This window comes from Nerophis ophidion, linkage group LG04 (genome assembly GCF_033978795.1).
Source record: "Nerophis ophidion isolate RoL-2023_Sa linkage group LG04, RoL_Noph_v1.0, whole genome shotgun sequence".
NCBI lineage: Eukaryota > Metazoa > Chordata > Actinopteri > Syngnathiformes > Syngnathidae > Nerophis > Nerophis ophidion.
The window spans coordinates 28,537,003-28,555,545 of NC_084614.1; the positions used below are offsets into that span (position 1 = coordinate 28,537,003).

Genomic DNA, 18,543 nt, shown 5'->3' on the forward strand with positions numbered 1-18,543 from the left:
CCACCTGTTCCCAATTAGCCTGCACACCTATGGGATGTTCCAAAAAAGTGTTTGATGAGCATTCCTCAACTTAATTAGTATTTATTGCCATCTTTCACAACTTCTTTATCACGTGTTGCTGGCATCAGATTCTAAATTTAATGATTATTTGCACAAAAAAAAAATGTTTATCAGTTTTAACATCAAATATGTTGTCTTTTGTAGCATATTCAAGTGAATATGGGTTGAAAATGATTTACAAATCATCGTATTCCGTTTATATTTACATCTAACACAATTTCCCAACTCATATGGAAACGGGGTTTGTACACACACACACACACACACATATATATATATATATATATATATATATATATATATATATATATATATGTATGTACATATATACATATATATATATTTTTTTATATATATATATATATACACATATATACATATATATATCATATATATATATATTTTTTTTACATATACATATATATATATTCAGCAACTTATACATATAAAATCGCAATCAAAAGTTTACATACTATTGTAAAGAACAATGTCACGACTGTCTTGAGTTTTCAAAAATTTGTACAACTCTAATTTTTTTGTGATAGGGTGATTGGAGCACGGCTGGAGCGGTTAGGAGAGTGGCCGTGCTAGCAACCTGAGGGTTCCTGGTTCGATCCCAACCTTCTACCAACCTAGTCACGTCCGCTGTGTCCTTGAGTAAGACACTTCACCCTTGCTCGTGGTCGTGGTCAGGGCCTTGCATGGCAGCTCCCGCCATCAGTGTGTGAATGGGTGAATGTGCTTCAATAAAAACGATCCTAAACATTTGTTTAGTCCAGTAGCATTGCTAACCCAACAAAAGACTCCCCCCAGTAGCTCCACCCACTCATCAGATGACTCTATGAATTTCTTTAATAAGAAAATGTAACTCATAAGAAATAAGATTAAAGACAAGGCCTCCAAGCTACAACTGGGTTCTTTTTACACAGATACGAATGTTTGGACGACGGATATTGCCATCCAAAATAATCTCTGCGTTCTAAGAACTCCGGCTTATTAGTGATTACCAGAGCCCAAAAAAAGTCTGTGGGCTATAGAGGGTTTTCTATTCGGGCTCCAGTACTCTGGAATGCCCTACCGGTAACAGTTAAGAGATGCTACCTCAGTAGAAGAAATTAAGTCCCATCTTAAAACTAATTTGTATTCGCTAGCCTTTAAATAGACCCCCATTTTGGAGCAGTTGATCTGCCGTCTCCTTTCTGCTCTGCCCCCCCTCCCCTGCGTGGTGAGGTTATCAGGTGACCACAGATGTTGCGCTAGGTGTTCAAAGTCGGGACCTGGGGTGCACCATCACCCTGCATCAGTTGGGCACGTCTCTGCGCTGCTGACTTGTCTCCATTCAAGATAATCCCCTGCCGACCTCACTATGGACTGGACACTCACACTATTAGCTAGATCCGCTCGACGTCTATTGCACCAGTCGCCCGGGAGGGTCCCCTCATCTCAAAGGTTTTTCATTATGTCCCATTGGGTTGAGTTTTTTCTTGCCCTGATGTGGGATCTGAGCTGAGGATGTCGTTGTGGGCTAGTGCAGCCCTTTGAGACACGTGTGATAAAGACTTTATAAATAAACTTTGATTGATTGATTGATATTTAAAACATAATTTGGGGAAATAAAATTTAAGGTTTGGCAATTTTTTGCGTTGACATTTTACACTTTTGAGACTCAGCATCCTGTGCAGTGAACACCGGTTTCTTGCTTGTTTCTCAAATTAAGAATAATGGTGAAAGGAGAAGTTTGGCAGCTCAATTCTTAGCTTTCTATAAATGTGGCCCCAGAACAATGTAGGTACAGTAAATAGCCCTGGTGACTGGTGTACAGTATCTAAAAGTAAATGTGAGAACAACATTATCTTTATGAGGCCTGCTGCACTAAATCAACCATACACATATGTAATGTGAAATACTCTCTGACAGTTTCATTCAAAAGTGAGCAGTTTTGTCTTTAAAGGTGCCCTGTAATGCAAAACCAACTTTTCTTACCTGTTGGTACCGAGTACTTGCTGTTGTGTATTTGGCAGTGGTGTGCCATCAGGGCCAACAAGGCCTTATCTACTGGCCTAAAATAACCCAAAATCATGATCATAATTAAAGATAAAAGTATTTTTTTTTTCCCTAAATATCTAAAGTATTCATATTCCCTTCATGTCATACTATGCTATTTTCAGCACTGTTGTTTATAGGTTCTAGAGTTTTTATCCAATCAGAATTCAGCTAGCTACCAAATCAGCCTGAAGCCTTCAGAATCAACAAAGCTGGCGTCTGTAAGTGAACGGCCACATACAAATGACAGACAGTTGCGATAGCCAATCAGATCACGAGTTGTTGTCAGTAAGGCCTTCTTGATGGCCTGAGACAGATATATATTGTGATGTCATGAGATAGGTAACATGAGAACTCTATTTCCCAGCATGCCAAAGTGGTGAAGAGCGTAAGCAGTAGCCGCGTTTAGCAATGCCGGCGGGATTTTTTTGATGAGCACCTTGAGGAGTAAACTTTAAGAACTCCGCCAACACACCTCGTCTGCATATTTTATGATTGGACAAATGTTTTCCTGTATAGTATTCTTCCAGAAATGGTCATGTGGGGACATAAAATATGGTATATTGAGAGGTAATCATTGAAGTCGGACATCACTGAAGGCCTCGGTGGGAAACACACGGCCTGACACTGGTATTTGGGATCTGCTTAAGTCCTGAAAATTTCAAATCAAACCCTGGAGGCATTGCGGAGCCATGTTTGGAATTTGAACAACGTGTGACATCACTGGTTGGGAAAAATGTCCCCGGATTATCCATATATGGTATAAAAGTATCCAGAGCGCCATGCGCGCTTCTTTAAATGTAGTCTGTGCTGTCGTCAATAAGCTCCTTTTTTACTATCCTTTTGTTGAAGGGCAGACTGGCTCGCACATGTGCATGCATCCTCCACTGTTGCCATTTCTAATACAAAGTACTCTAAAGTTCTCATTTATATCGGTCAGTAGACTCACAATGGAAGCACTGAAAACTACAACAAAGATGGCTGTGAGAAGACGCTGTCAAACTGGAGGCATGTAAATAAGACCCGCCCACAAACTGCGCAATCTGAAGAGAGGGTAAAAAAAGCAGCTTCAAAACTGTCTGTAAAACAATCCATGCACATACAAAAAAGAACCACCATTAAAAAAAGGACCACCATTTAATGTTATGCAGACCACAAGGAAGGGTTTTAAATGTAGAAAAAAGTCATAATATTACCCTTTTAAAGAGGCAAAACAATTTGCTATACGGTACATACAGTGCATAACAAGGCTGTACAAACATCAAGATTCACCTGTGTCAATGCGTGGACTTTGGGGTTAGTTTTCCTGCAAGGCAAAGGAAAGTTGGCGCAGGCAAGGCGTGATGGTAAGGACATATTTATTAATTGCTATAAAAAAAGGAACAAAAGGCGCGCACAAGGCTGAAATACAAAAACTTGGCTAATGAACAAAAACTTGCACAAGGGCAGAAACTATGAACATGAAACAAAACTCGATAACTGTGGCATGAAGAAACAAAAACTGACGTGGCATGGCAAGAAGCATAACTATGGAGTGTATCAGAGGTAAAGTCGCCAGGCTGACATCCTGGCAACTTTCGGTTTAAATAATAGTTACATGATTAGTGAAAACAGGTGCGTGACTTGGGGACAAGTGAAAACTAATGGGTTGACATGGAAACAAAGCAAACAAGAAAGGGCAAAAACGGGAAACAATGGAGTCTTAAGCAAAACAGAACATAACTAAACAAAACATGATCCACAAGACATGACAAACTGAGCTCATTGTTGAGCCTTATGGCAAAGGATGCAAATGCTTACGTACGTATGTAATTTTTTTTTTTTGGAAGAAGGCTTGAACATGAAACATGGGGTACTTATTTCCCCGGATGCACCTTAGCTCATGTGTTAAATCACATTCAATTGTGCAACTGTACTAAATGTAGCAAGTTAGGGGGAACTATCATAGTAAAACAATATGAACTATTGAAACTCAAAAAAATAATAAAAGTGTTGTTATAATGCCATCTTCCCCAACGAGTGTGAGAGTTAATTTGTTTTCTCATGTACAGTATAAAATACAGAAAAACATTGTTGTATTTGGGGAGATTCATTAATTTATTTCTAAATACTGATTACAATTTTCAATTTTTATGCACGTTTACACTGAAACTTCTATTTTGAAACCTTTTCAAGATTACTATATGAGCTTTAAGAGATAATTAGGGATGTGCCGCTCGATCGGCCACCAATCAAAGTACGTTATCGCCTTTGGTGATTAATGCCGATCACAAACACCAATCTCCTCTGGCTGAGGCTGTATTTATTTTAAGTCACCTGGCTGACAAGCGGCTAGTTTCAGTAAGTAGATAATCGCAGGCTTTTTCATTGTGCATGCGCCACAATTTTTAATTTGCGGAGCGACTGTTGTAGTAAATGTTTTCAATTGTGCTTCTTTCTTATCATACAAGGTGTCATCATACATACCTAATGTAAATGATTCCACCACAGTAGGCTGCTTTTTAGCGATAGTCTCATTTTGTTTGTTGTTGTGGTCTTCTCCGCCTTTGGTAACCTCCAAACCCAGACTCGTCCATCAGATTGCCAGATGGAAAAGAGTGATTCATCACTCCAGAGAAGGAGTCTCCACTGTTCTAGAGTCCAGTGGCTACGTGCTTTACACCACTGCATCCAACGCTTTGCATTGGACTTGGTGATGAATGGCTAGGATGCAGCTACTCGGCCATGGAAACCAATTCCATGAAGCTCTCTGCAAACTGTACTTGTAATTGGAAGGTCACATTAAGTTTGGAGCTCTGTAGCAACTGACTGTGCAGAAAGTAGGCGACCTCTTTTCACCATCCGCTTCAGCGTCTGCTGACAGTTTACGTGGCCTACCACTTTGTGGTTGAGGTGCCGTTGTTTCCAAACTCTTCCATTTTCTTATAATAAAGCCAAAAGTTGACTTTGGAATATGTAGAAGCGAGGAAATTTTACGACTGGATTTGTTGCACAGGTGGCATCCTATGACAGGTGAACGCTGGAAATCACTGAGCGCGGCCGATTCTTTCACAAATGTTTGAAGAAACATTCTCCATGCCTAAGTGCATGATTTTATACACCTGTGGCCAGGCCAAGTGATTAGGACACCTGATTCTAATAATTTGGATGGGTGGCCAAATACTTTTGGCAATATAGTGTAGATCGCAGTCATGTGAAATACACCAAAGGGCTTCAAAAACTAATTCATGCTAAGTCATTCAGAGCTTGAATGATTAACTTATATTAAAATTGGTGAAACATGAAAAAAAAAAAAACTATTACAGGCAACAGAAACATCCTAAATGATCATGTTACAGTGAGGTCACAACACAAGAGAATGCAAGAAAAAGAAAAACATACAGAAGCTGACCGTTTGCAGCTGCACAGGAAGGAAAGTAAGGGAGAAATGTTTGCAGTAAAATATGATGAATAATGTTGAGTAATGACTAACTATTAAGAGAGGGAAGTGAAAATGAAAGATGTATTTCTTTCAGGTATGCCCTGTAAAAAGAGTAAGCTGCAGCTAGAAGATAATGCAGGAACTCTGCTGCAGGAATTCTCTTTTTTAAGAGAATTCCTGCACAACAAGGTTTGGACAAGCTAAATATTTGGTGTGCGCATTCTGGACAACATCTTCTAAACTGTTGTGGTACATGCTTGAGGAAATTCTGTATGTGAGAACGAGCCCACCAATGGAGACATACGTTTATGTAGCACTTCCTATCTTACGTCACATTCAGGGATCCCAGTGAGGTAAAACAAGATATAAGAATTGAAAAATATCAGCCTGAGTTCAAGATTCTTTGGAAGGCATTTCTTACATAGAAATTCTGTAAAAATGAAAGAAAACCAACCAGAGGTTCCTGTCTATTAAGATGCTCTAAACTAAAAAAATAATGACTGTACCACACATTTATTGCTTTTGTTAAGAAAATATATTCAACATACTTAGTTTGTCATTAGTTCAATTGTTTTTGTTGAGAAAATATCTTAACCATATCAATATTAGACATTCCAAAATGTAAAAAATCCATAGTTTGTTTCATTAGTTCAATAAACACTCAAATATTTTGTTGTATTGGTGAGCCACTTAGTAAAGACATGGATGCTACAAGTTTGTTTGTTCAATTATTACATGAATCTTTTTATTAGATGTAATCTTAATACATTAATGATTAAACTCTAATGGCGGTCATATGAAGGAGGGAGAATGACACGTGCACAAGTCAGCCTTAATTTTAGATTTACAAAACTAGCACTGCATGGCTAACTACGTGTCACTACTCGAGCGAAAATCACGTCACTTCCTGGACCTGCATTTTCTGTGATGTTTGAATGTTTAATAAATGTTCTGTACAATAAAACACGTCTTCTGTAGGAGTAAAAGAGAACAAGAATATAAACATGAACAAGGAGTAGATTTAAAAAAAATTTGTATTATTGTCACATTTTCAACAACTTTCACTCGTCTGTCATTGCAACACGGTGTTGATTTTTTTTTTTTTTTTTTTTTTTTTTTTTAAAAGGCACTTACTGTAACTTAAATCTATATCTGCGGTCTGACAAAAATTAGATCTTTGAATCAGTGTACAGTGAGATATTGTCTGGTGTGCCGTGGAGATTATGTAATTTCACCTAATTGGGATGAAAATATTTTTTGCAAACCAGTACCATATTTTTCGGAGTACAAGTCGCACCTCCCGAAAATGCATAATATAGAAGGAAAAAACATATATAAGTCGCGCTGGAGTATAAGTCGCATTTTTTGGGGAAATTTATTTGATAAAACCCAACACCATGAATAGACATTTGAAAGGCAATTTAAAATAAATAAAGAATAGTGAACAACAGGCTGAATAAGTGTACGTTATATGACGCATAAATAACTAACGGAGAATGTGCCTGGTAGGTTAACGTAACATATTATGGTAAGAGTCATTCAAATAACTATAACATATAGAACATGGTATACGTTCACCAAACAATCTGTCACTCCAAATTGCTAAATCCCATGAAATCTTATACGTCTAGTCTCTTACGTGAGTGAGCTAAATAATATTATTTGATATTTTACGGTAATGTGTTAATAATTTCACACATAAGTCGCTCCTGAGTATAAGTCGCAGCCCTGGCCAAACTATGAAAACAAACTGCGATTTATATTCCGAAAAATACGATAATTATAATCCGCAAATGTGCCATTGTTGAGTGTCTATGCTGTCTAGAGCTCGGCAGAGTAACCGTATAATACTCTTCCATATCAGTAGTTGGCAGCAGGTAGCTAATTGCTTTGTAGATGTTGGGAACATGGTTTGTCGTGATAACAATATGCAGAAGACAGTGGGAAGCAGTGTGCAGGTAAAAAGGTATCTAATGCTTAAACCAAAAATAAACAAAATGCATGTGCCGCTAAGAAAAGGCACTGAAGCTAAGGGATGGCTATGCAGAACGAAGCTAAAACTGAACTGGCAGCAAAGTAAACAAAAACAGAATACTGGAAAACAGCAAAGACTTACAGTGTGTGGAGCAGCAGACAGCGTTCACAAAGTACATCTATACATGACATGACAATCAATAACAAATTAGGAGGGCAAGACAAGAATTAAAACACTACACACAGGAAAACACCAAACAACTCCAACTAAGTCATGGCGTGATGTGACAGGTCGTAACAGTACACCTACTTTGAGACAAGAGCTTTAGTGATGCATGGTTGGTTATGGTTTGAATTCATATCCAACAATTGCGAGAACAATTTTTTAGTGTAAATATCGACTGTTTCCTTTTTTAATGTTTTCTGCTGGTGGTGTGCCTCGAGATTTTTTTTAATGAAAAAAATGTGCCTTGGCTCAGAAAAGTTGAAAAACAATCAATCAATCAATCAATGTTTACTTATATAGCCCTAAATCACTAGTGTCTCAAAGGGCTGCACAAACCACCACGACATCCTCGGTAGGCCCACATAAGGGCAAGGAAAACTCATACCCAGTGGGACATCGGTGACAATAATGACCCAGTGGGACGTCGGTGACAATGATGACTATGAGAACCTTAGAGAGGAGGAAAGCAATGGATGTCGAGCGGATCTAACATGATACTGTGAAAGTTCAATCCACAATGGATACAACACAGTCGCGAGAGTCCAGTCCAAAGAGGATCCAAGACACAGCAGCGAGAGTCCCGTTCACAGCGGAGCCAGCAGGAAACCATCCCAAGCGTAGGCGGACCAGCAGCGCAGAGATGTCCCCAGCCGATACACAGGCGAGCAGTACATGGCCACCAGATCGGACCGGACCCCCTCCACACGGGAGAGTGGGACATAGAAGAAAAAGAAAAGAAACGGCAGATCAACTGGTCTAAAAAGGGAGTCTATTTAAAGGCTAGAGTATACAAATGAGTTTTAAGGTGAGACTTAAATGCTTCTACTGAGGTGGCATCGCGAACTGTTACCGGGAGGGTATTCCAGAGTACTGATAGGATGGAGGTAGACCGTGTAGTATTTCATACGTAAGTAGTAAAACCTTAAAGTCACATCTTAAGTGCACAGGAAGCCAGTGCAGGTGAGCCAGTACAGGCGTAATGTGATCAAACTTTCTTGTTCTTGTCAAAAGTCTAGCAGCCGCATTTTGTACCAACTGTAATCTTTTAATGCTAGACATGGGGAGACCCGAAAATAATACGTTACAGTAGTCGAGGCGAGACGTAACAAACGCATGGATAATGATCTCAGCGTCTTTAGTGGACAGAATGGAGCGAATTTTAGCAATGTTACGGAGATGAAAGAAGGCCGTTTTAGTAACGCTTTTAATGTGTGCCTCAAAGGAGAGAGTTGGGTCGAAGATAATACCCAGATTCTTTACCGTGTCGCCTTGTTTAATTGTTTGGTTGTCAAATGTTAGAGTTGTATTATTAAATAGAGTTCGGTGTCTAGCAGGACCGATAATCAGCATTTCCGGTTTTTTGGCGTTGAGTTGCAAAAAGTTAGCGGACATCCATTGTTTAATTTCATTAAGACACGCCTCCAGCTGACTACAATCCGGCGTGTTGGTCAGCTTTAGGGGCATGTAGAGTTGGGTGTCATCAGCATAACAGTGAAAGCTAACACCGTATTTGCGTATGATGTCACCTAGCGGCAGCATGTAGATGCTGAAGAGTGCAGGGCCAAGGACCGAACCCTGGGGAACTCCACACGTTACCTTAACGTAGTCCGAGGTCACATTGTTATGGGAGACACACTGCATCCTATCAGTAAGATAAGAGTTAAACCAAGACAGGGCTAAGTCTGACATACCAATTCGTGTTTTGATACGTTCTAATAAAATATTATGATCGACGGTATCGAAAGCAGCACTAAGATCGAGGAGCAGCAACATAGATGACGCATCAGAATCCATCGTTAGCAATAGATCATTAGTCATTTTTGCGAGGGCTGTCTCCGTGGAGTGATTTGCCCTGAAACCGGATTGAAAGGTTTCACATAGATTGTTAGACGCTAAGTGTTCATTTAACTGCTCCGCAACAATTTTTTCAAGGATTTTTGAAATAAAAGGAAGGTGAGACACCGGTCGGTAATTTACCATGAGGTCAGGATCGAGGTTAGGTCTTTTAAGAAGAGGATGAATAACCGCTTTTTTGAATGCTAGGGGAACAGTGCCCGAGGAGAGTGATAAGTTTATAATATTTAGCACTGATGGACCTAATAATACAAAGAGCTCCTTGATCAGTTTCCCAGGAAGAGGGTCAAGTAAACATGTTGTCTGTTTTATTCCATTTACACGTTGTAACAATTCCTCTAATGTTATTTCCTCAAAACGAGAGAAACTATTTTGGAGGGCAGTATCCGCCGTATATACAATTGTGTCAGTGTTAATAGAACCCCGTTGTAGCTGGGACGCATTGTCTTTAATCTCCTTTCTAATGACTTCAATTTTCTTACTAAAGAATTGCATAAAGTCATCAGCTGAGTGAGTTGAGCTACTGGAAGGAGTCCCTTGTTGGGTTAGCGATGCTACCGTACTAAACAAAAATTTAGGATCGTTTTTATTACGGTGGATGAGATTTGAGTAATATTTAGCTTTAGCTAAGGTAAGCATGCGTTTATAAGTTATTAAACCATCACTCCATGCTTGATGGTGCACCTCAAGTTTAGTCGTGCGCCATTTGCGTTCCAGCTTTCTACATAATAATTTCTGAGCTCTAGTTTCTTCTGTAAACCACGGGGTGCGCTTTTTTGGAGCCTTTTTTAACTTTAGCGGTGCTATGTTATCAATGGTTTCGCACAGGGCGTCGTTAAAGTTGTTAGTGAGGTTATCAATAGAGCCCACATACTTTGGGAATGGTGCCATTACCGAGGGCAGTAGGTCAGCAAGAGTTGTCGTTGTGGCTGTATTAATGTTGCGGCTGCTATAGCAGTTATTATTATTATTAGTTTGACGAACATGCGTCTGAACCTCGAATTTTATAAGGTAATGATCGGACAATACTTTAGTATACGGGAGTATCGTAACTTTGGAAACGGTGATGCCCCTGACAAGCACTAGGTCTATCGTATTACCGTTGCGATGCGTGGGTTCATTTATTATTTGTGTGAGACCACAGCTATCAATTACAGTCTGGAGCGCTACGCACGGTGGGTCCGATGGGGTATTCATATGGATATTAAAGTCCCCCATTATGATTATATTATCGGCGTGTGTCACTAGATCAGCAACGAACTCTGAGAATTCATTAATAAAGTCCGAATAGGGCCCTGGGGGGCGGTAGATAACAGCCAGGTGTAGAGGCAGCGGTGTGACAGACCTCATAGTAAGCACCTCAAACGATTTATATTTATTATTTATGTTAGGACTAAGGTTAAAGTCTTCGTTGTATATTAGTGCGACCCCCCCACCCCTTTTGAGCGGACGGGCAATACGCGCATGTGTAAAGTTAGGAGGACATGCCTCATTTAGCGCAAAAAAGTCGTTTGGTTTAAGCCAGGTTTCGCTGAGACCGATGACGTTAAGATTGTTGTCTCTGATAATATCATTAACTAACAACGTTTTAGGAGACAATGATCTTATGTTTAAAAAACCTATATTATAGGTAGTGGGCTGTTTTAGGGAGTTTTTGATCAAATTATCCGTAGTAGCAATATTAATAATGTTGTGTTTATTATGCCCAGTGCATTTAGTATAGTTACGACCATATCTAGGAATTGATACGACAGGAATTTTCCGATTGTTTGATTGTTGCTTTGATAAACTGCACGCATCATGGTTAGCCACCTCAGTAACGGGGATTTTCCGATTGTTTGTTTGTTGCTTTGATAAACTGCACGCATCATAGTTAGCCACCTCAGTAAAACACATGTCCAACTCTGAAACACTCAAAGCAGAAAAAACTTGTTCTAATTTAACAGACTCCTTACCTAGACCAGTAGTCTCGCATTTTCCATCTAAATCCGTCTTCGGGATGGAGGAAAGTGGTGTTCTGTGGGGATTAGCCTTCTGCTTTGTTTTTAGCCCCGCTCGGCATCCGCGTTTCCGATCACACCGCTGGCGTCTGCTCCGTAGACGGCCCCCGCTGCTACTATACTCCCCTGCTTCACAGGCCGCTGGATGTAGCCGCCGACGTATTCCCATGCTAGTTAGCATGTTTAGCACGCCCGCGTCTATCAGTCCAAAACGGCCCGATATGTCCATATCCAGAAGTGTCTGGCGGTCGTACGTGATCACGGAGTGACCACGATGTGAGCCAGCCATAAAGTTTGTGGAATTGTCCGGTATTTCTGCCAAATGTTCCATCTTTAGCAGGAGCTCCTCGAGAGCGCAGCCCGTCCGGGCGCCGCCATCTTGGATAAACACTGCTTTATTATTTTGAATTGATGTATTTGATGTACAAACCCCGTTTCCATATGAGTTGTGGAATTGTGTTAGATGTAAATATAAACGGAATACGATGATTTGCAAATCCTTTTCAACCCATATTCAATTGAATGCACTACAAAGACAAGATATTTAATGTTCAAACTCATAAACTTTTATTTTTTTTTGCAAATAATAATTGACTTAGAATTTCATGGCTACAACACATGCCAAAGTAGTTGGGAAAGGGCATGTTCACCACTGTGTTACATCACCTTTTCTTTTAACAACACTAAATAAACGTTTGGGAACTGAGGAAACTAATTGTTGAAGCTTTGAAAATGGAATTCTTTCCCATTCTTGTTTTATGTAGCGCTTTAGTCGTTCATCAGCCCGGGGTCTCCGCTGTCGTATTTTACGCTTCATAATGCGCCACACATTTCCGACGTGAGACATGTATGGACTGCAAGCGGGCCAGGAAAGTACCCGCACTCTTTTTTTTTTTACAAAGTCACGCTGTTGTAACACTTGTCTTGCTGAAATAAGCAGGGGCGTCCATGATAACGTTGCTTGGATGACAACATATGTTGCTCCAAAACCTGTATGGACCTTTCAGTATTAATGGTACCTTCACAGATGTGTAAGTTACCCATGCCTTGGGCACTAATACACCCTCATATCATCACAGATGCTGGCTTTTGAACTTTGCGCCGATAACAATCCGAATGGTTATTTTCCTCTTTGTTCTGGAGGATACCAAATCCTCTGTTTCCAAATATAATTTGAAATGTGGACTCGTCAGACCACAGAACACCTTTCCACTTTTTATCAGTCCATCTTAGCTAAGCTCGGGGCCAGAGAAGCCGGAGGCGTCTCGGGGTGTCGTTGATAAATGGCTTTGGCTTTGCATAGTAGTTTTAACTTGCACTTACAGATGTAGCAACCAACTGTAGTTACTGACAGTGGTTTTATGAAGTGTTCCTGAGCCCATGTGGTGATATCCTTTACACAGTGATGTCGGTTTTTGATGCAGTACCGCCTGAGGGATCAAAAGGCTGTAATATCATCGCTTACATGCAGTGATTTCTCCCGATTCTCTGAACCTTTTGATGATTTTACAGACCGTAGATGGTCAAATGCCTAAATTCCTTGCAATAGCTCATTGACAAATGTTGTTCTAAAACTGTTCGACAATTTGCTTACAAAGTGATGACCCTCACCCCATCCTTGTTTGTGAATTACTTAGCATTTCATGGAAGCTGCTTTTATACCCAATCATGGCACCCAACTGTACCCAATTAGCCTGCACACCTGTGGGATGTTCCATATAAGTGTTTGATGAGCATTTGTCATCTTTAACAGTATTTATTGCCACCTTTCCCAACTTCTTTGTCACATGTTGCTGGCATCAAATTTTAAAGTTAATGATTATTTGCAACAACAAAAAAAGGTTTATCAGTTTGAACATCAAATATGTTGTCTTAGTAGCATATTCAATTGAATATGGGTTGAAAATTATTTGCAAATCATTGTATTCCGTTTGTATTTACATCTAACACAATTTCCTAACTCATATGGAAACAGGGTTTGTTGATAAGGTAGTAACTAATTAGGTGTATTATAAAGATGGGTGTACAATAAATATCAAACTGATAATTATCGCACCTATATGACACTTATAAATCTGATAACATTTTTTAAATTGCTACGATGACTTTTTTTTTTTTTTTTTAAACGCTCTAATTAGGCGAGATTACCCAAACTGTGCTGTAAGTGGGTTAAGGTGAGCAAATCAAGCGCTCCTTTTCTTCTGAACTTGTCATGAACACCCCTTGAGCTCACTGGAAACAAACATGGCATCAGTCGTGTGGGACTTCTTCCCTGTATCAGAGGAAGACGGAGGGCATACTACTTGCACTAAATGTTTTGCAAACAGCTTGAAAAAAGAGAAAAAAATTGAGCTGCAACATATCAAACCTTATCAGCCACCTGAAACGCCAGCATCACTATGACAGCCTACGAAGCCGCCTGCTGCTAAAGAAGCTGCTGCAAAGACACACAACCTCGCAGAGGTCGAGCCACAAAAGTAGCTCCTTAATTGAACAATATTGCAGTCAGAAACACAACATTTGCCATCATACACAAATAATTTAATGTAAAAATATTTTTGGTTGCATATTAATTACAGATACAGCACATTAAAAGTACAGCAAAAAAATGTATTTCCATGGCAACTTACATGTTTTCATTACATTATGTCTTCTATATGTTGTATTGGGGCATTGGTGCAGGTTTTGGTGCTGCCAGTTACCCATATGGAGCATCTGGATATCCTAATGAAGTGAACTTGGTAAGTATAGAAAAATGAATAATTATTATTTTCGGGTCTCTTTAATTGAACTTAATTTGACTAAAAAATACACATTATGAATACACATACAGAGTTTTATGGAAACAAATAGGGCCCCACTGCTGCGCCACTACACACAAAAGGCTGAACATTTGCCACAAAATGCACCACTACTATAATTATAGAGGTCCAAAAATATTGGCCAGTTGATATTGGCATGAAACTGAGATATTGGATCAGACCTGATATGGGTTTTTCTAACGATAATGATATTTCATGGAGTTCCGTACGCAGGTGGTAACCTCATCAAACCGCATCGTGCTCCACAGAGCAACAAGCTCGCTCGCGGAGTATGTCAGCACTATAATGATTTCCACATTTCGCCATTGGATTTTAAATATGCAATTTGCAATGACTGTAAAGAGCGTGAGTGTGACCTACCTCGATAAGTTCTGGTCGAAGGTTAATGGTGCGAAGCCAGTCTCGCAAACGGGGGTAGCTGTCCAAGGCCTCAGGCCTCTCTGTCTCTGGCACTTTAAGCTTGCACTGCAGCTGTTTACAGATGTATTTCACCAGCTTCACCTGCAGGGAGCAATAGAGGACATGTGTGGATGGAAGGGGCAGCAAGCTAAGAGGCTCCCAAGAGCTGAGAGCTGGACATCCTTGTCAATACATATTAGCTTTTCCATTCTGAACTCAACAAACCTGCTGTAACAACACAACTCAACATACCTGCAGCGTTTGTTTGACCTAATTTCTCATTGCTCCCACAGAGTAAGATATATTTTTCCAAAACACTCACTGGGAAAATTATTAGGTACAGCCCACTAATGAAAAAGATTAGATTGTATAACAGAGTTTTGAGATAAGAGTTGTCTCTCAAGTTTGTTTTAAAGGGGAACTGCAGTGTTGGGGGTTTTTTGCCTATAATTCACCATTTTTATGAGACAAGACCATATGTTTTTCTTTTTTTGAATGTATTCTAACTTGTAAGTAAGCATAAATAAAAGTCCGCTAACAATGTAGTCAATGGAAAGTCCTCTATTCCACCCATAAAGCCCTCTAAATAACGATCCCAAAACAATTAACAATACTGTATTCATTACATCTTTTGACCTAACTATTAACCAAGTATTAGTGATATTAAATGTGTCTAAATTCAGCGGCTGCATTCTTCAGAGTGCGCATATGTGTAGTGCTGACATCATAGTGGTGCGCAAAGGCTGTACCAATTAAAAAAAGTTCCAAGTTTCCTCTAAATCCAGCCGACAAATGTGTTATTTTGTCCCATTAGCATAAAGGTTGCATCCGTGTACACTTTGCATACTTTTATATTTTGAAATCCTTTGTGGACTCAACTCTGAAAATAAGTTTCAACATGGCAGCATCGTGTGGCGCGAGAAGAGCGAAATTGAAATGTAAGTATAGCTCTTATATCTTTTCATTTACTTTTTTAAACCGCTAAAAGTTAACTAAATAATGTTCTGTCAATGTGTGGCCGGAATAGTGAAGAATTTTAAACGTGTGCATGACTGTAACAATATTAGTTATTGCTGTGTTTTGTGTACAGTTGCATGTTATTTGAAAATGTTTACTTCTATTTATGATAACTGTAATCATTTGTTCAATTTTTTTTTTTTTTTGCTGTGCAGAATAATCCAAATGGACTTGGACAACAACAGAGCAAAAATAACTGACATAAAACACGTATGGTACCAGTTTGGATGTTCATTTAAAAACAAAGTGTTTTTTATAACCTTGATAAATTAATAAACTCATGTGCTGAATCTGCATTTGTTGTGATTAATTTCCTCTGCCTTTATTGCAAAAAATTATATGATAATAATATTAGGAGATCCCGATATTTACTGTTACTGGATATAATGCAACCAATTTGACAAAATTAGAAACGTACATAAATTACGAATCAATTATTAATAAAATAACTGCTAAATAAGATTGTATTGTGTTGATGTATGGATAGACCGTGAGGACTCTTTCTGGGACATCTTCGGGATTTTTTTTAGAGGGACATGTCCCATGACAACAACCATTCACATGCATAAAAATAAATCCATTATGAACTAATAGCTAGGAATAACAGCTTTAGAATGCTGGTCAACACATGATGCAAATTTATGACAACCATCTCAAATGATCGGTTGGCTCCAACCGCAGGAAAATCAATTGCCGGCGGTGCTGGTAGATCATAGCCCCTTCCTCTAAAATAAGGTAAAGAATCAAGAGAGCCTACTCAGTGGCCTAGTGGTTAGACTGTTCGCCTTGAGATTGGTAGGTTGTGAGTTCAAACCCTGGCCGAGTCATACCAAAGACTTTAAAAATGGGACCTGTTACCTCCCTGCTTTGCACTCAGCATCGAGGGTTGGAATTGGGGGTTAAATCACCAAAAATCATTCCCGGGCACGGCACCGCTGCTGCCCACTGCTCCCCTCACCTCCCAGGGGGTGAACAAGGGGATGGGTCAAATGCAGAAGACCCATTTCACCACTCCTAGTATGTGTGTGACAATCATTGGAACTTTAACTTTAACTTTAGAACACAAAAAAACGATTTCACAATATTCTCTTAACTTTGTCATTATTCAACCTCACGCGACTGTGCAGCAGATACGTGACGTGAATGTAAGGGCGGCACAACAGACATAGCCAGGAAGTGTCCCGTAGGCTAGACCGTCCCAAGTCATAATGCTCCAATTGCTGCAAGAGGACTCTCGCCAGGACCCACACTTTGTCGACTGAATGGGCTGGGTCCTTGGAAAGATGCAGACACCGAACTGAGACACAGCTTTCGTTATTATAAGCGCTAATTTTTGTGGTGCCGTGATCACAGCGAGGTAACCAGTTTACGCTGCTGAGTTGACGTCATCAGATGGTGAGCTGCTTCCTCGCCTCAGAGCTTGTGAAAGTTTTTTCTCGATCATAAGAATTCATCTCTCATCTGGATAGTAGAAGGATGACGACATATCCCAACAAGTTAGTCAACTTTGCCAGCCAATTTAGACCCAGACATGGCAAGAAAGACACGAAAAGAGAATTGGTTCCAACCCACCTTTTTTCTTCGCAAGGATTATGAGTCATTCTTCATCCAAACGGGAATATATCAACAGCCTAAAAGTCGGCATCCCAGAGAGCAAACATTGTTACATTAGGTGATGTGTGTGTTGGCTCTCATAAAGTCTGCAGTGAGTAGTAATCAGTGATTTTGTCAAAGAAAAATGCTCATTGTCATTTCCGTATTATTATTTATTGTGCTAACTGCTTCTTTACCATCTGTTTTACCATCATATTTGTACATATCGTATTTGCTGATGTTGCTATATTGTTGTTGTTGTTGTTGATATTGTGTTTGCTGTTGTTGTTTTTGTCTCTCTGTCTTATTCCCCTTTTGTCCCCACAATTTCCCCTCTGTCTTCCTTTTTTTTTTTCTATTCCAGTGGTTCTTAACATTGTTTGAGATACCGAACCCCGCCAGTTTCATATGCGCGTTCACCGAACCCTTCTTCAGTGAAAAATAAAATGTTTAGTTTTTTTTTTTAATTCAAGACAAATTTATGAACCGTGCATCAACATTACCTTGTTCAAAAAACAAAACCAACACAGTGCATGAACTCACAACAAATTACACACATCCAAATCAGTCTGACTTCTGCTGTTGCCGTATCCATAAAGCCGATAGGGAGAAGTTTTTTTTCATACGATGAGTCGGGTGTGTCTTGACCTGGCAGAGGCCCTGTCGAACCCCTGAGGCTGACTTGCCGAACCCCTAGGGTTCGATCGAACCCAGGTTAAGAACCACTGTTCTATTCCCTCCTATTGTTCTTAATTTGTATGTTACTACTTTACATATTTACATTAATCATGTATATAAAACCTTGATGGTGGTGTTTAGATGTTTTTTGAGCACACTGGCTCCAGTTATATGCAGACTTTTGCCCGCACTCATTTAGTATTTAGAATGCATAAAAAAACTGAAAAACATCCAGTATGTGAGCTTGTTTTACATATTGATAGTGGATGATAAGCAACATTCGAAAAAAAAAGCGCAGTTCCCCTTTAAGTTGCAAGCAAAAATTTGAGATACAACCATCCCCGCCATTAGTTGGTGTAGCAATGAACCCTGTAAAATGTACACAAAAGATCCAGTCTTACTTGTTAGCATTAGCTTAGAGCGAGAGAAGGACATGACTATGTTTTTCAAACCATG

The 18,543-nt window shown here is 39.6% G+C and overlaps 1 protein-coding gene across 1 annotated transcript in view; it reads right to left on the minus strand.

Moving 5' to 3' along the window:
- The window catches only part of LOC133551263 (kinase suppressor of Ras 2-like), a 73,101-nt gene that overhangs the window by 19,674 nt on the left and 34,884 nt on the right, over positions 1-18,543 (minus strand). Inside the window, exon 2 of the mRNA XM_061897780.1 lies at positions 14,757-14,901. Within this exon, the coding sequence (XP_061753764.1) occupies positions 14,757-14,901 (145 nt within the window). The remainder of the gene's footprint in view (positions 1-14,756; positions 14,902-18,543) is intronic.